Genomic DNA, 20,705 nt, shown 5'->3' with positions numbered 1-20,705 from the left:
GAAACAACAAAAGAGATGTGCAACACACACATACACGCACGCGCGCTCACACGCACCCAGTAATGGTCCATTACAGACGATTATATTTGACAAGATGGTGGCAATTACGCATCTAATTGAATGGACCATTTTTATGCTAAATGAATTTTTTTTTTTCCACCTGCATTGCAAAAAAAAAAAAGAATGGAATTAAAATAAAAAAAAATCCCCTTGCAGCAAAGCGATGCAGAAATGTACCCCGAAAAATATATGGAATATTCTCCAAATTTATTTCACCACGTGGTTCATCAATACAATATGAAAAGAATCGATGTTTTTTTTTTTCTGTACAAAGAAAAAAAAGTCTCCTGTCTCCTCGTGAATTAAATATCTACATTTACATAACTTTATACACCAGCGGAGACAAATCGAAAGTCAAAACTACTAACACAAAGCAACAATCACAGTAAACAGTTGAGAGTGTCTTGATTGTCACCCGTCACGAGCTCTTTGTCACAACGAATCAACTCAAATGTACAAATTATTCTTGTTTGGAATGTGATATTGCACATAATGGTAACAAAACAAAAACAGTGTTTTATGAACAAGCCAGTGTTTCGGACTGTAAACAAGAATTTAAAAAAAAAATAGAAATAAAAAAATAGACACTCTTTAGGCAGTGTAAGCAGGTAGACTCCTGAGATGATCATAATAAAAATCATAATAGTAATAAGAATGTGGTTGAATTGTCGAATCACATGTAAACCCTAAAAGAGGTCCCTGCAGGCCTTTTCAGTGTTTCTCTTCCTTGTTTCTTCATCGAGTATAAAAATAGGAAGTTTTTTTTTTGTTTTTTGTTTTGTCTTTTCCCTCACACGGGTCTTAGCAGCGGCACGGAGGTGACGATGGGGTGCGAGTAGTAGACACCCGGATGCGGGAAGGTGAGCAGCGGCTGGCTGGCGGGCACGCTGGGGGCGGCGGCGACACCCTCCGCGGCCGCCGCCGCCGCCGCCGCCGCCGCCACCGCCGCCGCCGAGTTCTCGTGGTAGAGGATGGGCACGCGCACGATCCTCTGCGCGGCGGCGTGGCTGAGGTTGGCCGCCTCCAGCTCGGCGGCCAGCTGCCGCTTCCACTTGTTGCGGCGGTTCTGGAACCAGATCTTCACCTGCGTCTCGGTCAGGTGCAGCGAGGCGGCCAGGCCGGCGCGCTCCGAGCTGCTCAGGTAGCGTTTCATGTCGAAGGTGGACTCCAGCTGGAAGACTTGGCTGCGGGAGAACACGGTGCGGGTCTTCTTCTTGCGGCACGGCTTCTTGTCGCCGTCGTCGCCGCCGCCGCCGCCGCCGTCGCGCTTCTTCCACTCGTCCGCTTCGTCCTTCTTGGCCTCCTCCGGGTCGCTTTCCTCCAGGATGATCTCGTCGCCGCTTTTGCTGGCCGCGCGTTCGTCGTCGTCGTCGTCGTCTTTGGTCTCCGGTTCGGACTTGAGCAGCAGTTCCGGGGAGTCCCGGTCCGTGCCCGACGTCGGGGACGAGTCCCTGGTTGTTATCTTCTCTGCGGCTGCGGGGGGGGGGGGGGGGAGCGGGTAGATTAGTATGACAACAGGAACACGTTTGACATTTTATAGAAGACGCCATTTTATGGATTTTTCATCAACAAAAAGGACATTCGCCTCCAAAACACATATTGCAATATTGTTCGATTACTATTAAAAATATATGAATTATTGCAGTTGGATTACTAATATAAATCTATCCCAAGACCTGCATTTACTTCTATTCAATTGTTTAATAATGTATTTTTTTTAAAAAAAACGTGTGAACAAAAATGGATTTGCAGATACACTTTGCTCCAAAACAAACTTAAATTAAATATACATAAACCTACACCCTAAATATGTTGAATTTTCATAGCCTATTACAAAATATTTTGCAGGCTCCTTCATTATCCAACGTTGTTGTTATTCAAATTATAGCAGCGATAACAGAGTAGCAATGTCCTGCTCTACAAAGTCCCTTTACAATTTCAAAATGACTTCTAGAACACACTTTTTTTTCCCCATTGGAAAGAGATTTATATGAACCACCTGTACCAAATTTAGACATATTGTTAGCTAGCTGCATCATTGTTTTTTTTTTATTTTATTTATGAGAAATACGAAAACAAATCACAAATACAGTCCAATTGCCTTCATTTAACCTCAAGTCAACCTAAATTATACAAAATATTTTTTGTTTGCAAGTATAATGCTGTTTGCACGACGTTAAAAAAATAAAAATAAATTAATAGTATGGTACATCGTTTTCATACTTTAGTGGAGGCTGCCTCATCCTTAATTTGACATTTTATTCTATCTATCTATCTATCTATCTATCTATCTATCTATCTATCTATCTATCTATCTATCTATCTATCTATCTATCTATCTATCTATCTATCTATCTATCTATCTATCTATCTATCCATCCATATCCATCCATATGCATCCATATCCATATCCATCCATCCATCCATCTAATTGTTACCTTCACTTCTGTGGATGTGCGCGTTGGAGTTGATGGCGTACGGGTACCACCAGGCCGAGGTGCGCTCCAGGTAGTGTGCGGGCAGAGAGAAGCGCTGCGCGGGCAGCTCGAAGCGAGGGAAGCCGAAGTCGGCCACGTGCGACAGGGAGAAACCCCCGGCAGCCTCCAGGGCGGCCCGCGGCGTCGGCGTCGGCAGCGGCGGTGGTTTGGGCTTGCTGGGCGGCTTGCTGTCGCAGTTGAGCAGGTTCTTGATGAAGAAGGGCGAATCCTTGGCCGGAGCCTCCTGCGTGGTTTCGGGCATGGCGGCGGACCTGTTGTTGTTGTTGTTGTTATTTTTCTTTTGCTTGACTTGAAGTGAAACTAGAGAGACGCAAGGCGGCGGCGGCGGGGCAGCGGGAGCGTGCGCAGGCGTGCCAGATGGATCATCCCGGGGCTCGAACGCCGAACCGCGAGCCGCTGTGCAGGCGCGTGATGCTAATGACCAAATAAAAATGTCATACAAGTTAAATGCGGAAAGTACAGGCGATTGCGCTCGCACAATGGCAAATGGGATTAAGGCAGAGACTTTGAGGAGGGAGGAGAGAGAGAGAGAGGGAGAGAGAGAGAGAGAGAGGACATCCTCCCCTGTTTGGCTGCGGGGCGTGCGTGCGCGGTCACGCGCGTACGCGCGCGTGTCTCCCTCTCTGTTATTGCTCTCATAAAGTCCCGTTAGGCAGCAAATGAGCAGCAGGCTGTTAACGCCAAAAAGGAAGAAGGTTTGCAGCTAGAACGCACACTCGCACGGGACACTTCATTAGGTACACATGCAACCGTCTTACGACAGAAGAAAAAAAATGTGCTTTTTCTTCAATAATAATGATCATTTTTGATCGATTTGATTGGCCGTGGTTGATTTTTATTATTTGGGCTATATTGTTATAAAAGTGAGAACTGTTTCTAATATTTTAGTTGCCTTATATGAGACCGTTAAATTGGAGCAGCACCGACCACAATATTAGAATATAATATTTTATCGTAATACTTTTTGAAATTATACATGTATATACTTCTTTTTTTTTAAACAAGTGCACTGCAATATACAGAAAACGGTTTGTAATATTTTGGTCATCAAAATATTACAAACAGCTTTCAGTATGGAAAAATACAACAGTATAATAACACACACATTTTTAGAAATCGTCAGGAAATACGTTTTTTTTATGACCATATATATTGTAGCTTGTGAGTGGATAATACACTCAAGCTCTCAATATTTTCAATAAGTAACACCATAAGTGGGAAAATATGGTAAAGGACACTTAATTAGAACTGCTGAAGTCGATTGGTAAAAAAAAAAAAAAAAAGAAAGAAAGAAAATGAATTATTACGTTGCTGGTTATGTTCTTTAGAATAGTTTAAATGGTACTAAAAATAAAATATAATTTATTCATGTGGACACCCACTCTTAACAGTGTTGCACCAAAGGCCGATTAGATTCATATTTCTCATCCATTGATTTTTTTTTATTTTTTTATTTTTTTACTGGAGAGGGCCACTTCCAAGGTTACACGGTCATTTATTCCACTCCAATCGATGTGCTTAATTCATCCGTCGGATTGAGGCTCGTCGTTGTAGATGTGCTATGAATATTCGCTCATTGATATTAATTGACTTGTTAAAAAAAAAAAAAAAAAAAAAAACACCATACGTTGACCGTGGACGAGGAGGATGGGGAAGAGCGGTGAGACAGCGCCCTCTGTGGGCCAAGAGGAGGAACTGTGAATTGTGAGCAAGGACGCGTCAGACGTGGACATCATTAGATGTAATATTTTTTGTAAATTAAAAAAAAAAAAAAAAAAGTCATATAGTAATATAAACAGGATGTTTTTGCACATACCATTTTATGCAGGAAAGCAACCTGATACTCAGAGGAGCAAACATCCATGAGCTTTGTTTTGATAAGCCCTTTGATAACAATAAAAAAAAAAAAAGTAAATAAAAAGCAAAACAGTTCGTTTTAATGCTCTTGGAGCATGATAGTTTCAACTCATGTTGTTGTTTTTTTTACTTTCAGTGATGAAAATATTTTTTTGAACTCCAAATCATAGAACTTTTGAAGCGCTCCGATTAGGGCTGAACAATTAATTAATTGAATTCGAATCGACATCGCAATGTAATGGAAGGCAATTTGATATCATTATACATGTGATTTTATGCATTATAAGTCTGGTGTTATTTATTGTAGTACAGATTATTTTTTGCTTATTAGCTATAAAAGAAAAAGAAAATACATATAGGCAAAATAATTGCATATTAAATCTCAATCATAATATTGGGGGGCAATTCGATTATTTTTCAAAAGTGCTATTCCGATTTGACTTTCGCACAAACAAATCCACTGAACATAAAAGTGAAAAAAAAAAGTGAAAAAATCCGGTGGACAATGTGAATAGTCTTAAATAATTTAGGCCTCTATCAGACTCATTGATTAGAAAGTGGCTCGCTTGCGTCGGCGTGGAGCACGCGGCCCTCCGGCTGCAGCTCCATAAGTCTATTTTTGTTGCTCCTCGGGTAGGTTAGCGTGACTTTTGATTTTATTTATTTCAAAGCGGCCAGATATTGATTATTTCACAGAGAGGTGGGGGGAAAAAAATGACAAATGGCAGCGGCGAATGACACGGTCAGCAGGTTCTATTAGAGAAATGATAGTGTTGCCGGCGCTTTGTTAAAAGCTCCAGTTTAGATACTTTATAGGTTTACATCCATCACGCTCTAATGACCTGTTTGATGAAAAACACGCGCTTGGCTGACAACGGCCGCGTGCAGCCAACTTCGCTGTGTAATTGCCCCCATATTAAATATAGATTTTTGTTTTGATATCTTGTGAGAATTCCTTCTGCGGGTGATGGGAGAAAAAAAAAAATGTGGCCCAAAGCTTGAGAGGGGGGAAAAAAACGGAGAGTATGATGTTCATAGAATGGAACAATAGCAGTGTTGAGTTTTAGTATTAGTGGAGTAGAAACTATTCAGATGCATAATGAGGGGGAAAAAAATATACACACATTCTTTTTGTGTGTCCCAAAAGAAAATAAAACATTGTTTAAATTATTATTTTTTTTAAGTTGTTTTAAAGCAGAATTGTCATGGTACAATAAACTGGTATATAATCTGAAGTGTAATCTTTCTACAAAAAGTCTACACACCCCTTGTTGAAAATGCCAGGTTTTTGTGATATTAAAAGTATAAACCAATATTGCGAAATGTTTTTCACCATTGATGTGACCCCAAAACAACTTTTCTAAAGGCAAATTAGAAATTGCAAAAGTGCACACACCCACGTATAAATGGAGATGTGGCTATAGCCTATTCAGACTGAAATAACTAATCACATTCAAATTTATGTCGTAAAGGAGTCAGAACAGCCCCCCACCCTCCCCGCACCACCACCACCATTTCAACAACCTCTGATTTACCACAAGATGTTCTAGTAGGCTTTTGCTGACATTTTTGTAGTCACATATTACAGCAGAGAAGCTCTGCAGCATCAGAGGGATTTCTTTGTTCATCGTGCACATTTGTGTAATTACGTCATCTCAGTTGCTTCTTTATTTTATTGATTCATTTATTTATAGCTGGTTCAAATTATATATATATCACAACAGCTACCATTCTAGCATTTGAACAGGGGTGTGTAGACTTTTTATACCCACTCATTCGTATGATCACAATTCATAAATGGACTTAAAGAAAGTGCAAAACAATGCTAAAATAGAAATCAAATTAAACAAATATTTTTATGCATTTTACAACTATATTTAAAATTGTATTTGCATTTTTGTTGTTTTCTTGCAGCAGGTGAGCCAGTATGATGTTATCTGATGGTTTGAGGCAGAAAATGAAAAAGATATCTATCAAAATATGTATGACTCAAAAGTTTGCAAACCAAAGCTCCCAAAGAACATGTTTTATTAAATACATTACCAAATAGTGATAGCTTATTTGAACCAATACATCCACATCATAGACAAGCTTGTGTGTCTTTGTGCGATTGCAGACAATCAGTAAAGTTGACAAAAAAATGGCCGCTTCCACAGTGTCTGCAACATCGATCGCAGGAAGCCACGCGCCCCCTTTGTCCTTCTTGCACTTTTAACTGGGCCACTCTTGTCGGGACGAGCCATTAAACCCGTGAAGGCCACGCCGAGATTGCTTCGATTTAAGTATTGCATTTAACTTGTAAAGGAATTGGTGGCCCTCCGCTGACCCGGCGCGCTTTAATTGGGATTTTGCGGCTATCGATCGCCAAGTGGCCGAGCGGATCTTGAATTACGGCCCGATTAGCTTTTACCTCGGCATCTCGCCACGGCCAGTCGAAGGACCTCGATGTGTTGTAGGGCTGAAACGCTTCAGCTTGATTGCAGGAAATCGGGTTACTTCCTGTGGAAACTGGCAGCAAAACATCGATTTAAGTGGCGAGGCATGAGGCACATATGTGCAAAAGGGTTGTCTTTAAATAGCGTTCTCTGTCGCCTGTTGGATTTTAACCAGGACTAATTGATTAATTGATCATCTGATAGATAGTGTTGACTTGATCATGTCTTGAAGCAGTTGAAAAATGAAGCACACCAGCAGAGACACTGCCTCACCTAATTTACTGTGTAAAGAAGTCAGCATGATGTCAATTAACTCCTTTTGGTTTTGCATGAAAATCGGAGTTCAGGGATTCTCTCTTTTTATCCCAGGTAGAATTGAGGCCTTAGCCAATTTAGTGGGAATTACGAATTGCACAAAAGTGCAGTCAGTGTTAACACAAACTCTTAACCTTCTGTTAGAAAGCACACACAAAAAAAGCCAGGAAAGCCTACTAGAAAGTCTGGAAATTATTTGGGGGTTAATCAAAGGCACTTAAAATGGTGGCGGGTGTGTCTTGTCTCCCATTTCACAAAAGGTTGATATAGCCGCATCCCAGTTATGAGAGGGTGTGCACACTTATGCAACCACATTATTTTAGTTTTTACTTCCTCTCTCAAAACAAAAACAAAAGTACAAATTCAATTGTCGGACAGGGAATTATGAATAGTGTTAACTTGCAGTCAGTGGTTGCTCAAAAACTCTTAGGTTTCTGCCAGAAAGCAAGCATGCAAAAAAAGAAAAATGAAAAATACGGTCCGGAAAAGCCTACTAGAACATCGGAAAATCCTTTTGTGGTTAATCAGAAGCACTTAGAATGGTGACGGGTGTGAGATGGCGCTCATTTAACAAAAAGTTGAATGTGATTGGCCAATTCTGAACATAACCACACCCCCAGCTATGAGAGGGTGTGCACACTTACGCAACGACACGAATTTAGCTTTTACTTCCCCTTTCAAAAATAATTTAAAAAAAACACAACTGAGTTGGACAGGTTAATGGAAAATTTCTGAAAGGGTTTATCTTTTTTTGTGTGTTTTATGCTAATGTTTGTATGTGTGTTTTGCTCCAGTTTTCACAGTGGATTTATTGTTGGGAAGAAGCAACACATTCAGCAGTCAAAAGGAAACTACTTTTCGACTTTCAACTTGGCACGTAGCTGTGTGGAACTGGCTCTGGTGTGGTGTCAAAAAGTTCTCAACATCCACTTTCAAAATCAGCCTTGCTTCTTTAAGCTTCTTCCGCCGTCTTGTGTTCTTGTGCCTACGGAAGAGGATTAGGGCCAGTGAAGAGAGAGAAATAAAAGTTTGGCAGGATTCTGATTTTATTCTCAGAATTCTGACTTTAATCTCAGCATTCTGACTTTAATCTCAGGATTCTGACTTTAAAGTGAGAATTCTGACTTTGGGATTAAAGTCAGAATTCTGAGTTTAAAGTGAGAATTCTCACTTTAAATTTTGAATTCTCACTTTAAATTTTGAATTCTCATTTTAAATTTTGAATTCTGACTTTGGGATTAAAGTCAGAATTCTGAGTTTAAAGTGATAATTCTCACTTTAAATTTTGAATTCTCACTTTAAATTTTGAATTCTCACTTTAAATTTTGAATTCTCATTTTGGGATTAAAGTCAGAATTCTGAGTTTAAAGTGAGAATTCTCACTTTAAATTTAGAATTCTCACTTTAATCTCAGGATTCTGACTTTATTCTCTGAAATCTGAGTTTAAAGTGAGAATAATAGTAGCACTAATAATTCTCACTTTAAAATCAGAATTCTGAGATTAAAGTCAGAATTCTGAGGTTTAAATCAAAATTCTGGGATTAAAGTCAGAATTTTCACTTTAAAGTTCTCAATTTATTCTCAGAATTCTAACTTTAAAGTTTGAATTCTGAGATTAAAGTCAGAATTCTCACTTTAAAGTCAGAATTCTGAGATTAAAGTCAGAATTCTGAGATTTAAATCAGAATTCTGGGATTAAAGTCAGGATTCTCACCTTAAAATTCTCAATTTATTCTCAGAATTCTCACTTTAAAGTCAGAATTCTGAGATTAAAGTCTGAATTCTCACTTTAAAATCAGAATTCTGAGAATAAATTGAGAATCCTGCTCAACTTTTCTTTCTTTCTTTCGTTCGTCACCAACAAACAAGCCCAAATCAAATCCTGATCAGCACTGGACTGAGACCTAATCACCAAACGGTCAAACGGGCCCAACGCCGGAGCGCTCCATCAATAAAGCAATTTCTGGTGTCATAACAGCGCCACAGTCGCCCAAGACAACCTTTCCGAAACTTTTCCCGCTACAAATCGCCGCTGCCCCGCCATTAGAGGCGCGCCTTGTGAATTTAATGGATTCTGTACAAATAATATTCCGCCATAATGGAAAAGGTTGAAGTCAGCCAAGACAGATGAAGCCATAAACACGTATAATTGAGAATCAAAGAGCGATAAATTTTAAACTGCGAGCCATTCTCTCTTTCTAGATGATGATCTATGTGGCGGCGGCAGCAGGAAAATGGAAGAGATTATGGGGGGGAATTATAACAATAAATTTTCTAAACATACACCTTGATTATGCTTCGATTTTTTTTTTTTTTTTTGCGAGGGAAGGAAGGCAAGGCCGGCTGATGGCTGGCTGGCAAAATGGCGCCATAAAATAGGCCGGGTGCTCTTTTGCCTGCAGAGCGTCGGCATGCCTGGAGGTGCAATGCAGCCCCCCACCACACCCCCCCACCCCCGCCTGCCCGCCTCCCCTCCTAAATGGGGGAAATGAATTGTGTAATTTATTGCAAACGTGCACACAGTGAGATTAGATCAGCATATCCCATCAGAGGAACAACAATCAATCAGCCTCTAGTTAACAGCTTGAAACACATAAACCAGGCCACCTAATGGCTTTCCAATTTAACAGATTGATAGACTTATGCGCTCCTAAGGGATGAATTAAGAAAATCGAGTACTCTCACACAAGTAATGGCACTTTTGACAGGATCTTTTCACCCTTTTGGCACAGTTGCTATCTTTACTGTTTTATACGACGCGACGCTAATCCCAAAATGAAAAAAAAAAAGTTGAGTTGATTTTCCTCCACCCCCCCCCCCCCCCTTCAGTTCGAAAACGCGCTTGAAGAGCTGATTTGTGATTCAGATGAGGGAAGGCTGGAAGGGCTGCAAGGGTGGCACATGTGCGGCGAGAATGGGCTCATTTTAATGACCTGATTATCGCGGGTCATTTGCAAAGTGTGAAATCAAGGGAGCTATTGAAAGCCACTTAACAATATCAAAATGTGACCGGGGTGAGCTACTCAGCCAAAAAGCGCAGTTGGGCGGGAGGGGGGGAAATCAACTTGTTAGTTTAATATTACTTGTACAGAAGAGGATTAGGGCCAGTGAAGAGGGGGGCAGGATTTATTCTCAGAGTTCTGACTTTAAAGTGAGAATTACGACTTTGTCACAGAGAGCTACGGGGGGAAAAAATATTTTATTTTGAGATTAATGTGAAAATTCTGAGATTAAAGTCAGAATTGTGACTTTAAAGTGAGAATTATGACTTTGTGACGTAGAGCTACGAATGAGGGGGGGGGGGGAGTCAGAAAATCAGAATTCTGAGATTAATGTGAAAATTCTGAGATTAAAGTCAGACTTTGTGACTTTAAAGTGAGAATTATGACTTTGTGACGTAGAGCTACAAATTGTGGGGGTGGGTGGGGGTGGGGGGGCGAGTCAGAAAGTCAGAATTCTTTAAAGTGAAAATTCTGAGATGAAAGTCAAAATTATGACTTTAAAATGCGAATTCTGAGAATAAAGCGAGAATTCCGACTTTACAGAATTCTGACTTGAAAGTGCCGACTTTCAAGTCAGAATTTTGAGAATAAAGTCGTCATCATTGTTGTCGCCTCAGACAAAAATCTTCGTTCCTTGTGGTGTTTTGTAGTTTCTGCATGATAACAGTAATCGCGCGTAGACGTTTGACTCAATTTTAGGACGTATGCCGGCACAACTAATACACATTAAAACAAATAAAAATAAAAACTTGTATTGAAAGTAAGCATTTTTTTAAATAACTAACTTTTAAAAAAAAACTAACAAAACCACCTTGAAAACTAATTAAATTAAAACTAACTAAATAAAAAAAATAAAAATAAAAACTCAAAACGAAATTCAAACTAACTAAAATGAAAATTTCAAAACAAATATTATTTATTGAGATTACTTCAACTAACAGGAACAAAATTCTTCAAATCAACAAGATCCACAGATCCACTCGTGTCTTCCCCGTTGAGAAAACATGAGCGACCCTTTTGTTTTGGTCGGCGGGTGTCAAGTGCCCCCCCCCCCACCCCCCCTTCCAACCCACCTTCAGCGTGACAGACAGTAATTGGCGTTTGTTTGCTGCGTTTATCTCCATCTGTTTGGACGCACTCCGGCTCGTCTCCCGACCCCGGCAGCTGTCAGAGCCAAACTGGGCCTCGGGCGATGGCGGCCGGCGGACGGCGCGCAATTACAAGCCGGCCTTACATTTTGCTGCATAAAAGACAAAAGTTAATTTGGTGGAGTAAGACTTGTAAATCATGGTAGCAGCACTTTTATCCTAATTGTCTTAAAAAAAAAAAAAACTGAGCTCAAGTCATCTTTCCTAACCGTTTCTTCCCCAGACGGATTTGTGAAACATTGATCTAAGAGTTAAATAATTTCCGGTTATGACTGAAAAATATATTTAAGAAAATTATTGAAACATATTTCCAGCCCAAAATCCAAAAGGGTCTGTCCAAACTGCTTTCTTAATAAATCAAGCATGGCCAGCCGAGCCGTGACAATTCTATCTTCCTCACGTCTTAATGTCCTGAAAGACCCGAGGGGCGCGCGGGAAAATTAACCATTTAATAGCAATAAATAACCGATTGTGACTCAAGGGGACTTGACGTCAGTGGAGGGCGCTCATATCAGCCACACACATAAATAATCAAATAGCAGATGCAACACCGAAGGGCCCAATCAAATATTTCATGACTGAGCAGGGATGATGTCGACGTTTTCCATCTATTAGCTCAACAAACAACTTCCAACATGAATACGAAAACAGTCTTGTGTGTTGTGGTTCTATCGAATATTTTTAGAATCGATTAATCGATTGATTAATCGGATTCATTTTAATTTTGCATTAACGTGTATAACAAAAGCATTTTTTTCCTAATTACTTAATTTTTTGGGGGGATTATTTTGTTAACCAGTGATTGGTGTTTATTTCATACTTTGTTTTCGCATAGTGATAAAAAAAAAAAAGAAAAAGAGGGGATTGATGTTGCACTGTTACCGGTTCCGTCATTGTTTTCCAAAGTAAAAACAGATGTTTGCAAATGTCTTATTTTGATTCAACACAGAAGATGATCAGTCGTCAGTTCTTTCATGAAGGACTACAGAAATCAGTGAACAAGAACTGATTTGGACAATTTTAAAATAAAATAAAAATGGCTCCAAACGATTATTTGATTATCAACTCATTGACTCGCAGCCATTTTCACTGAAACAACACCCTTCGCCGTTATACTGGATTTTGACTGATTTTACAAGTCACACAGAATATTGTGTTCTATTGCTATAAAAACATGGAACCTATCAAAAGAAAGATTAGTCTCTTCTTTCATCAGAAAAAAAGTATATTTGTATCTGTTTCTGTTTTGCAGTAATTAGCATTAGAATATAGCTAAGTTTCATCATTATTCACAAATCCATTTAGAATTGTGAGTAATTGAGTTTTTTTTTCAACATGACCCTGGTTGATATCTTATACTCTGCTGCCACCTGTTGGCCGTTTTTTGTAATAACTACCATTGCATTAAGCGACCTCTTCAGGTCAAAGTCGCATCAAAGCCTTCTGTATGTTCTAGCATTAAAAAAAAAAACATAAAATAAGTTTTTGGGACCTTGGCAATATTGAAAACAGAAAGTTTTTTTACTTTTTTGGGAGCAAATGAGTTAAAATAGTTGTCGATGAATTTGATAATCGATTACTTGTCAATCAATGGATTTATTTTGACATCTTTGGTGTGTTCTACTCGGATTCTGTCCTGTTGCCTCCTGATATTGATCTTTTCTTTTCCATCAATGCCACTCTCATGAACGCCTCTCACTTCATTCCTCTCTCAAATGACGTATTTGATCGCGTCTTGTATGAGTCCGAAGGCAACATTGATTATTTGTAAAAACCTCATCGCAAATCAAACCAACCCCCGTTTGCCGATGGATGTCGGCCGGCCTGCGTGCACGCGCACGCAAGCAACGGGGCCAGTTATTGAGCAATTGACTTGAGGTGAAGACGGGACATTCTTCTCCCCGCAGTGTCAAGACCGACTAGCAATCACGACGCCGACTTAGCGCCCGACTACAGTAGCTCTAACATCCGACTCTATCAGCGCACAACCGACCAGCGTATGAAAGTCTTCCGTCAGCGCCGCCGCACATTCGGTTTTCTATTTTCCTTAGATAGTAGCAAAAGCTGCGCCATGCGCCTTTACGCGCCCCCTGGCGCTATTAGAAAGCCGGCTGCCATGTGGGTTGTTTATGAGAAACTATTTCCCGCTTACTTACATGGGCTGCTTATTTCTTCCCCCGTGACCTGCTGCAGATTCTTTTCCCCACGAAGCCTTAAAGCTAAAGACGTCTTCTCGGTGTCCACGGGTCAGCCTTCGCAATCGAGTCTAGATTGAATGCCAGTCTGGGGCGGGAAAGGCGTGCTTTGGCCTTTATTGTGTTGGGAGAGAAGGAGTGCAGCAAGAGGTCCGCCAGAAGGGTTCATTTCTGGATGATAAAGACTCGCGCGGAAATAAGAAGCCATGCAGGCTGTTAGAACTCAAGTCTGGCCAAGAATGAGTCCGAGAGCAACGACACGGAACGGGAAGTATCTCAAACTCGCAATATTTCATATTTGTTCCACAAACATGTCCAATGCAACTGCCTGTAGGGTTGAGCTCGACACTTTCCTGGCTGTTATATAGTGAGGGTCATGTTTCGGTTCTGTGGCCTTGGGTTTTTCTTTGATTTTAGGTGTTTTTTTTGTCACTGTGGGATCATTGTCGACGTTATGTGTGGAAGTTCGTGTGTTTCATCTCGTCAAAGCTAAGCCTTTGTCACAGCCAAGTCGTCCTAGTCACAGCCAAGTCGTCTTTGTCACAGCCAAGTTGTCTTAGTCACAGCCAAGTCGTCTTAGTCACAGCCAAGTCGTCCTAGTCACAGCCAAGTCGTCTTAGTCACAGCCAAGTTGTCTTAGTCACAGCCAAGTCGTCTTAGTCACAGTCAAGTCGTCTTTGTCACAGCCAAGTCGTCTTAGTCACAGCCAAGTTGTCTTAGTCACAGCCAAGTCGTCCTAGTCACAGCCAAGTCGTCTTTGTCACAGCCAAGTCGTCTTAGTCACAGCCAAGTCGTCTTTGTCACAGCCAAGTCGTCCTAGTCACAGCCAAGTCGTCTTTGTCACAGCCAAGTCGTCTTAGTCACAGCCAAGTCGTCTTTGTCACAGCCAAGTTGTCTTAGTCACAGCCAAGTCGTCTTTGTCACAGCCAAGTCGTCTTAGTCACAGCCAAGTCGTCCTAGTCACAGCCAAGTCGTCTTAGTCACAGCCAAGTCGTCTTAGTCACAGCCAAGTCGTCCTAGTCACAGCCAAGTCGTCTTTGTCACAGCCAAGTCGTCTTAGTCACAGCCAAGTTGTCTTAGTCACAGCCAAGTCGTCCTAGTTACAGCCAAGTCGTAGCCACTCCACAGCAAGTCAAGTCAAGGCAAATCAGGTCCTGTCACGTCACGCTCGTTCGAGTCATGGCGACCAGTCTACTCACATACTGTCCAGTCATGGTGACCAGTCTACTCACTTCTTACTTTTCGAACGTGATATCGATCGATTCATAAAACAATTGCTGTTCACATGAATTTAAAAGTATTTCCTTAAATTTTTTAAAGACCTGACTTATTGCACATTTTGACCGTTCAGAATCTTTTTAAAATTTTAAATTATTGGATTTGAATGATGAAAACCTTTTCATCTCATCCTTGCTGATGTCAATGTTTGTGTAACACTTAAGTGATTATAACGCGTGTTATTTTAATTAATAGATTAACCAGGTTTGCCTCCACAAAATTTAATTTGGAACTTAATGTTTGTGATTTTTTTTTTTTTTTATCATGTCCTTGATATTTAAGAAGAATTGATGTTCCAAATTGAATCAATATCGGTTTGAACTTAAGTGAATCGAATCGGAAAAAAATCAAAAAGTGAAATTGGGATAGACTTAACGTGATCAGGATAAGCGATATAGAAAAAAATGGTGGTTGGATGAACGGATATAAATGTTAGCAATACTCAAGTGTCAGAATTCAGTTCAGGCTTCTGAAACTTTGTTTAAAAAATAAATTGTATGTTGTTTGCTCACCCCAGAAAATGGAAGCTATGCATTTTTAAAAACACTTTTGATCCCGGACTTGTACAAAGAGCCTAAGTGCGGCGTGGCCAAGCAGGTTTGTCATTGTCACAGGTAAATGATGTAATTAATGAGTGTGGAGCCGAGCGGACGTGCACCGGAACGTTGGCTTTTAAACACCTCTCCAGCTGACTGGGTTTAGGGAGGCCCAGCTGGACACAGCCAGCCAATCGATGGTGGGGGGTCAAGGGTCAGTCAACCCCTCCATTATGGCCCAAGTAGCTCCCATCATCATCTGGCTAACGATGCCTGCAGGAGGGCCAGACATGGAACTGGAACTGGGGCTGGTTTTTAGTTATTAATTGGCTGTAAACGATGTGTTGTTGTCAGAGGTGCCAAATCCAGGTCCAGAAAGTAAAAATCCTGCCACAGTTCGGCTTTAGCCTCAGGTGCTAGCTCGCTAGCTCCGATGATGCTCGATTACCTCCTATGGCGTTAGCTAGCTAGCTAGCTTGCACTCATGGTGCTCGTTTATCTGCTAGGGCGCTAGCTAGCTAGTTAGCTAGCATCAGGGACTAAAGCCAAACTGTGGCAGGGCTTTTACTTTCTGGATCTGGATTTGCCACCTCTGGTTGTTGCTGCTGAGGAATTTCATACTTTTCCCTTTTATAACAAATTACAGTAATGTTGTTTTAAATTTAAGAACTAGAACTCAACAAGAGCCTGAAAGAAAACATTTCATGAATGATCCAAGAATCTTGTCCTGTCACTTTAATACCACAGACTCAATAAGTGCTTGACCGGATTAATATGATGATATGAAAATGGTCTGAAAGGAGGACGTTTAATCACCCTAAATTAGTTCGGTCCCTAGCTAGCACCAATGGTGCTTGTTTACCTTCTCGGGAACTAGCTAGCTAGCTAGCACTCATGGTGCTCGTTTACCTGTTAAGGAGTGAGCTAGTTAGCTAGCTAGCACTCATGGTGCTCGTTTACCTGTTAAGGAGCGAGCTAGTTAGCTAGCTAGCACTCATGGTGCTCGTTTACCTTCTAGGGAGCTAGCTAGCTAGCTAGCTAGCATTAGGAGCTAAAGCCAAACTGCGGCAGGGCTTTTACTTTCTGGATCTGGATTTGCCACCTCTGGTTGTTGCTGCTGAGGAATTTCATACTGTTTTCTTTTATAACAATTTACAGTCATTTTGTTTTAAATGTAAGGACTAGAAGTCAACAAGAGCCTCAACGAAAACATTTCATGAATGATCCAAGAATCTTGTCCTGTCACTTGGATACCACGGACTCAATAAGTGCTTGACCGGATCCATACGGAGAGCGTGGCTCATTTTCAAGCCTTACGCTCCAAGGACACGGGACCATTTTTGTCTCGTGATGTTGATGCATTGCTAATATTACAGCAGGGGAAGCCTGGGAAATCATTCCCGCTCAGATTGCGTTTGATCAATAATCTCGGGAGAACGGGGGCCTCATTAATCTCAAACTTGAACTCACATTAGCTCGACTGTGGATTTTTGTTCAATACATTCAAAATCTTTGCATGGTAATTAGGGGCATTCATCTCATATCAGATGAAAGATACGTACTGTACTGCAATATGAAATGTGCTACTGCTAGTACTGAATTGCGGGAAATATCTAGCTAGCATAAAATGTTTTTATTTGTTGCCACAAAACTTCTGTTTTTTGGTTAAACTTAACTATGTTTTACTCGTGTGCGACTTGTGAAGAATATATGTCCTTAAATTAAGAATATCTTACTGTTATCGTGTTTTACCAACTTGTTTTAACATCAAAATGTACCAAATGTACCCATTATAGTAGTTGCCCTTACTGTAGGTTCATGAATGAGCTGGAGCCGATCCTAAGTGACTTTGGGTGAAGTTGCCAGACAATTAGTTGCAACCAAATACATTTGTATACATTTTTGCTGTAATCCGTGTTTTTACATTTCTGGTGCTGAGTAAACCTGGATTTTTTTTGAAGTTTTCATGAAAAAAAAATTACAGAGGAAAAAAAAATGTTTCAAAAAGCAGAGTTTAAAGCAAACATGGTGCATCAGCATCTAGCTGTTATGCTGCACGCAAGTAGAATAAGATGACAACAGAACTATATTCTATATTTATGATGAAGGTATTTTAGAGCATTTCTACAATTTTTGCAAAATCATGCTCTTGCACTGTAAGTTGTTTTTTTAAAAAGTATTTTTAGTAAACTACTTTTTTATTTATTTACTTTGCTAATTTGTGCGTTCATTTTGAGTTCATTTAAAGTTCCTTTATCGCCACAATTTTTTTTAACGCACGTTTAATTACCGCCCCTTACTTGGAAAGCCTGGACTGGCGGAATTCCAGACATGTCCACGTCAAAATTTAGCAGTAAAAAATGGAACAATAATGCATATATTTGTGGAGACTGAAATCAAGTTGTATCTTACAACTTTAAAAATGCGCAGAATTTCACAATTTACTTCATGTTAAAGATTAGATAGCTTTTAATATGAAAAGAAACGAAATAATGAGTTGCCACCAATGTCTTACAAATGCAATTATGCCATCTAGTGGCAGAAATTTTTTTTTACAGTACAGTATATTTTTCATTTTAACTCTATTTTATTAATTATTATAAAATTACTATAGGCCTATCAGTGACTTAAAGACGCAGACATATTTCTATTACTTTAAAAAAAATCCCACTTTTATGTTAACAAGAGTAGCAAACTTTGAAAAATAACATTTTATTATTATTGAGAACAGATATAAAATTTGGAGTTAACTATTCAAGCCATGCCATTAATTACGATTTTTTTAACTTTCCCTTGAATTTTGTATTTTCTTCAATCCTTTTCCCCTTAAACTTATGTATGAAATGCGCTATATAAATGTAGCTGCCTTGACTTGTCATTTAAATATTCAAAAGCCAAGATAATATATGAAATTGCCATAAATGACTAACAGTGACACAAAAAAAAATCTATTCTTATTTGCGTTGTAGAAGAAGAAGAGAAAGTAACCCACAGGGGGGTTGGTCACGTGACCGCGAGTCACTGGCCTGTGAGGACGGGCTAGCGGACGCACTATATTATCATCAGGACGACAGGCTCATCCATTACGGGCCCTGTTGAGGGTGCGAGTGAAACGCTGGTATTAGGGCAACTGTGCGTTCACACGCATCAGTCAGGACGATGAGCTACAGCCACAGAATGACAAGCGGTAGTGGGAGGGGTTTGGGGGGGGGGGTGCGAAAAATGACGCCACTTTTGCGGCCGCACAAATGACGTTTGACCGCGATAACTCACCGCCGGACACTTCATTTCGACTCGCCGAGCGGTCAATAGCGACGATGCCATCTTCTTTATTTGTAGCTGCCGCTTTTGGTTGCCGGGGCGTCGAATAAATACTCCTACAATGCCACCTGGGTCAAAAATATCGGTCAATTCTTTTTTTTTTTTTCCCCCTTTTCTTTTTTTTCTTTTTAGTGCCTTGACTGGCTCCGGATGGCAACCTGTTTGTGGCGGCATAAAGCTTCCACAGTCACGCGGACACAAAAAAAAAGTGCATCCGTCAAGCCGTGTGTGATTATCATCCATTTTCTGTAACGCTCATGAGGGTGGCGAGTGAGCTGGAGGCCATCCCAGCTGGCTTTAGGTCAGAGGTGGGGCACATATAGAAGACAACTCGCATTCACATTTGTTAATTTAATATGTATCTATTTGGAATGTGGAAGAAATCTTTGGCTGACAATAAACCAACTAGGGATGAACCAATAAATCGGCGTTGCAATGTAGCAGAATGCAATTTTCAAATCACAAAAAAAAGAAGAAGAAAAAAAAGCTTCATTTCATTTTTATATGTATATTTTTTATATTTTTACTTATGTCTAGATAAGTTTAATGCATAAGAAGTGCAGTCCACATGTTTACATATAGTTTTTATGAAACGTGAAAAATGTAAGTGATAAAGCCACAGATTTGTTTACATTATAGTAATCTGATTTATGATTTATTGACTTAAGAATTTTGAATTAACTCAAAAACTCATTAGGTAAATTAACTTTAATTGAAGTAGATAAATAAACTGCCCTTCATATTCATTCATAGTCAATTTGCCGTTATTTTTAGCATAACACTAACCTTTAAGACCAGAACATGTCATATTTTGTTTATTGCAATACTGATTAATTTATTACTTGTGTGTGTGTGTTGCAAAAATAGAACCTTGAAAATATAATCACATATTAAATCAGAATCACAATATTAACAGGGACCGTGATTGGTTGTGACCTGAGCCCGAGAAACTCCGCAAGTGCCAAAATGGCCGCCCCCCTGAGATGGTTAGCCAGGTGGATTTTGCTGCTTAATTAATATTCCACAAAATCAATATGAATCAGAATCTCGTGTTTAGACTAGTGTGACTGTAAAGAAAATTTGTTTGACTTCCCTTTTCATGGAAAAATAAATCGCAAATGGAATATTTTCAAATCGTTCACAACGTGCTAACTGCTAGCACCATGCTGCCTACTTGTGAAACCAATAGCGGCCTTTTTTCTACGCTAATAATCGAATCAATTGATTAGCAATCCATCACTAGGAAATGGTTTATAAAAAAAGACTGAAAGAACTGGTTATGAATCCATGTTAAGAATCTATGAGGAGTAATAGTCTAACGTGTCAGTTGTGACAGTACACCTGATTGTTGCCGATATTTCAGCCATATTGGAAGGAATCGCTCTGGCTCGTGTCACGTGCTCGCGCCTGCGTGCGTGCGTGCGTGTTTGTTTGTCAAGTGGTGCTTGAAAACTGTAATAAGGAGGAACAGTTCCTTGCTGACGGCGGATTTATCGCGCAATGCCTCATAAAGTCCTCTCCTATCTATTCACCGCCGCTACGCTATTATCAAATGGCTGTTTAGCACTCTTATGTCTTTGTGTTCGGCAGTCCGTCAGAAAGTCGCCGTTCGTGCTCGACTTCTTATAAGGAAAAAAAAATAAACCCGTCGTGTGTCGCTTGACTCAAGTGGAACATTTCTCTCTCTTCGGCCGCCTTAAGGAACAGACAGCTGTGGTCAAACTAAGGTCAATAAAATGTCCGTCCGTCCATTGAGTCGCCACATCCATCAAGAGATAAAAGTTTGCCATTCGGGGAGGGGACCCTCTTCTGCGAGACACTCAGGAAATTAATCAAGGAAATTGGGTTTTTGCTGCGCCTATATCACATCTAATCTGTCCCTTTTGTCCACACGTGGCAGCCTCCAAGCCCCGCCAATCAAGGGAGACACGCCGGCTTTATGAAAAGACACTTGTTCCTTGCATAATTGGGCAAGACGAGGCTGGGACGGGAGGGGGGGGGTTCGTTGGCGAGTTAAATGGGAGGTGGAGGTGGAGGTGGACGGGAGGGGGCAGTCTTG

General features: G+C 40.3%; 1 protein-coding gene across 1 annotated transcript; it reads right to left on the bottom strand.

Moving 5' to 3' along the window:
- Positions 1-414: 414 nt before the first annotated feature.
- Positions 415-3,033, bottom strand: hmx3a (H6 family homeobox 3a). Its single transcript, XM_077582176.1, has 2 exons — positions 2,499-3,033; positions 415-1,533 (listed from the first exon to the last, which is right to left on the bottom strand). Exons 1-2 carry the CDS (start codon positions 2,797-2,799, stop codon positions 851-853), a joined length of 984 nt encoding a protein of 327 aa, XP_077438302.1. The 5' UTR covers positions 2,800-3,033; the 3' UTR covers positions 415-850.
- Positions 3,034-20,705: the final 17,672 nt, after the last annotated feature.

This window comes from Vanacampus margaritifer, chromosome 12, assembly GCF_051991255.1.
Source record: "Vanacampus margaritifer isolate UIUO_Vmar chromosome 12, RoL_Vmar_1.0, whole genome shotgun sequence".
Taxonomy (NCBI): Eukaryota; Metazoa; Chordata; class Actinopteri; order Syngnathiformes; family Syngnathidae; genus Vanacampus; species Vanacampus margaritifer.
This window is presented reverse-complemented; position numbering and strand designations above follow the sequence as displayed.

Bases quoted from the DNA above. Each gene is read 5' to 3' on its own strand.
- hmx3a (XM_077582176.1), bottom strand. From the start codon at position 2,799: ATGCCCGAAACCACGCAGGAGGCTCCGGCCAAGGATTCGCCCTTCTTC. The intron at 1,534-2,498 runs GTAACAATTAGA...CCCCCCCCGCAG, and splicing joins GCACATCCACAGAAGTGAAG to CCGCAGAGAAGATAACAACC.